Below are 2,669 nucleotides of genomic sequence, written 5' to 3' on the forward strand. Positions count from 1 at the left end.
CTATATCAAAGAAAGGGTATATGTGGAGGACAGAATGTGAAGGCAGCAAATATCCACATATATCCTTTCTTTGTTTCCTTCAAATTCAGTCTCCTTTTTCATTAATTATGATGTTGTTGTTGTATGTGAGTATATACATAGTTTTTGCTTTGTTTAGTTTTCCCCTTCCATTTCCTTTCTTACTTTTGGCATTTATATTGCTAATGCTAGGAAGGAAGTTTACATACTATAATTGAATTATGTAGTTAAGAATGTATTTCCAAGTGCATGGAAAATATTTTTTTATCACTTGACAATCTAAAGATGTCTTCTAGGAAAATAAATGTCTATATAAAAGGAGAAGCAAAACCTCTAAAACTATTCAGTTAGCATACTCTAATGACAGGACAACAAAAATTATGATAGATACAATTGACTAAATCAAAGCAATCTATCATTATAGTGTATTTCCCCTATGTAAGTTATGATAGTGAATGATATTGGCTTATGTTAAGTGCAAGTGAAACCAATATTCACATAGTGATTTGTAGTTTTATATGAGTGGATGAATAAAAGTGTTATGATTGTGCTCAAATAATTTACAGAATCTAGTGATTATATTGTAAAACGTTTATGTGGAGGGGGTTACTTGAAAATTTAATTCACATTGTGTCTGAATCAACTAAAGAAATCTTATGTGATTAACAAGAATCTTGACTTAAAACTGGAAAATTTTGAATTACCATCCCTTGATTCATGCACCACTTTACATCCCTTTAAGTAGAATCTTCAAGGATGCATTTAGAATTTCATTTCAAACTGATTCTCCTTGAGGACCTCATTATTGATACACTTGGCAATTAAATATCCACCTACATTTTTTCTTCTACCTCCCAGAGAAAGGGTTATTTTGGTTTGTTTCATGACTTATAACACGTGACCTAAAATTATATTTCTTGACCAAGCCACTTTCTGCGTCTCTCTCTTAGTTCAGGTTTTCATTTGTGTGCCTTTCAAGTGAAAATCAGACATTACCTTTCAACATCCTCAGACCACTGTCGCTAGCTGTAGCTTGTTTCAGTGCTTGCTCCACTTGCTCTCGGCGCTTTGATTCGAACTCCAAGGCTTCCTGAAGTTTCCTTTTAGCTTTTTTCTCCTTCTTCAGACGCTTTTGCATTGTATCTAAAATGTGGAAACGTAGTTTACAAATGTGTGCTTATTGCAGTATTATTTCTGAGTTTAATAATACAAGTATACATTGTATATAGTTACAAGTATAAAATCTGAGAGCCATAAATATAGCAGCTAACATAGGATTAGCTTGTTTCGGTCCCAGTCCTCACCCATTTGGTGTTTTGTAGACTGTAGTTGAATAACACCACTCACTTATTGTTACTTTCACATTTCTAATATGTGTGCTATCTTGTGCACATCCATCTATACAGTGTTGGCAATTTCCCTGGAGAATTATTGTTTAACACCACACTACATCATTTAATACTATAACACATTTTATAATTCTCTGAAGAAATAAAATACTATTGTTAGTCATATTTCAAAATTCAAAAAAGTAAATATTTATAAAGTATTGCTTTATTTTTTAAAACTGAAATGTTATCAATTAAAGAGACAAATGACTATTCATTTAAATAATTATGTTCCTCTCCCCTGTCCTTCCCTTCCTACACACAGACTCACAAACTCATATACATATTAGTGAGAATAACTTTCAGGAGTGACTATATGAGCAAGCTATAAAACTGCATATGAAGCCTCTGGTAAGCAATAAGGATAAAGAAGAGCGAACTAAGTTCCAGCTTAGCTCTCTTTATATATATATAAAGAGAAACTTTATAGCTATAATGTAAACATCAATTCTAATCTCTGAAAACTTACTATGATAGATCCTCAAACTGGATCATTGGTTTCCAAGAAAGTGTTGGTTCATAATGAGATTCTAAGCAGATCAACCATCTTCCTATGACATTTTAAAAGTACATTATAAAAGTAATGAATCTTACAACATTTAAAATGCTAAAAGAGTTTATATATATACTATATTTTCAACTGAACCAAATGTTAGAATAAGTTAGTATTTAGTTTTACTCATTTTACACATTAATGTGTTTTCAATAACTTGAAGAGAGTCAATTACTCAAATAATTTTTGTACACTTGAATTGAAAATTCAGCAATCTAACATGAAAAGTAAAATTTGAGACAATGACAGAAAATATTGTGTCTTTTGAATCTTATTAAAGATATCTAAGTATGTTTGAATATGAAATTATTTTGCTACTCTAATTGCATTCACATGATTATTAAAATGCAGCATTAACAAATTATTTCAATCAGAAAAAGTAGTCTATTAAAATCAGTGCTGAAATTATATTCCATAATTAAAATAATTTTTAAGAAGATCCTATCTTTTGTTTCAGTATAAAATTATTATTTCTTATGTGGTGAGTAATAATATATAGTTTCTTGTGTTTTCAAGAGGCTACATTTTAAACTACATAAATGAAAATGATTTATTTAAACCTATTATGTTAGCAATATTTTGTAATGATCAATCTACCAATATCTGTGAAAAGATAACACCTCTGCTGGGAAAATACTACAATCTCCGCTGTATAGAAGGAAACTGTTTTTGAGACCACCATTTCAAAAGATGACTTCTCATGTCTGGTA

The 2,669-nt window shown here is 30.2% G+C and overlaps 1 protein-coding gene across 1 annotated transcript in view; it reads right to left on the reverse strand.

Annotated features, from left to right (window-relative positions):
* Positions 1-2,669, reverse strand: part of Dach2 (dachshund family transcription factor 2) — a 537,829-nt gene that overhangs the window by 16,687 nt on the left and 518,473 nt on the right. Inside the window, exon 11 of the mRNA XM_050130221.1 lies at positions 1,015-1,161. Coding sequence (XP_049986178.1) covers positions 1,015-1,161 — 147 coding nt within the window. The remainder of the gene's footprint in view (positions 1-1,014; positions 1,162-2,669) is intronic.

The sequence above is a fragment of the Alexandromys fortis genome, unplaced genomic scaffold (assembly GCF_014885135.2).
Source record: "Alexandromys fortis isolate MF-2015 unplaced genomic scaffold, M_Fortis_MF-2015_v1.1 scaffold_230, whole genome shotgun sequence".
Lineage (NCBI taxonomy): Eukaryota > Metazoa > Chordata > Mammalia > Rodentia > Cricetidae > Alexandromys > Alexandromys fortis.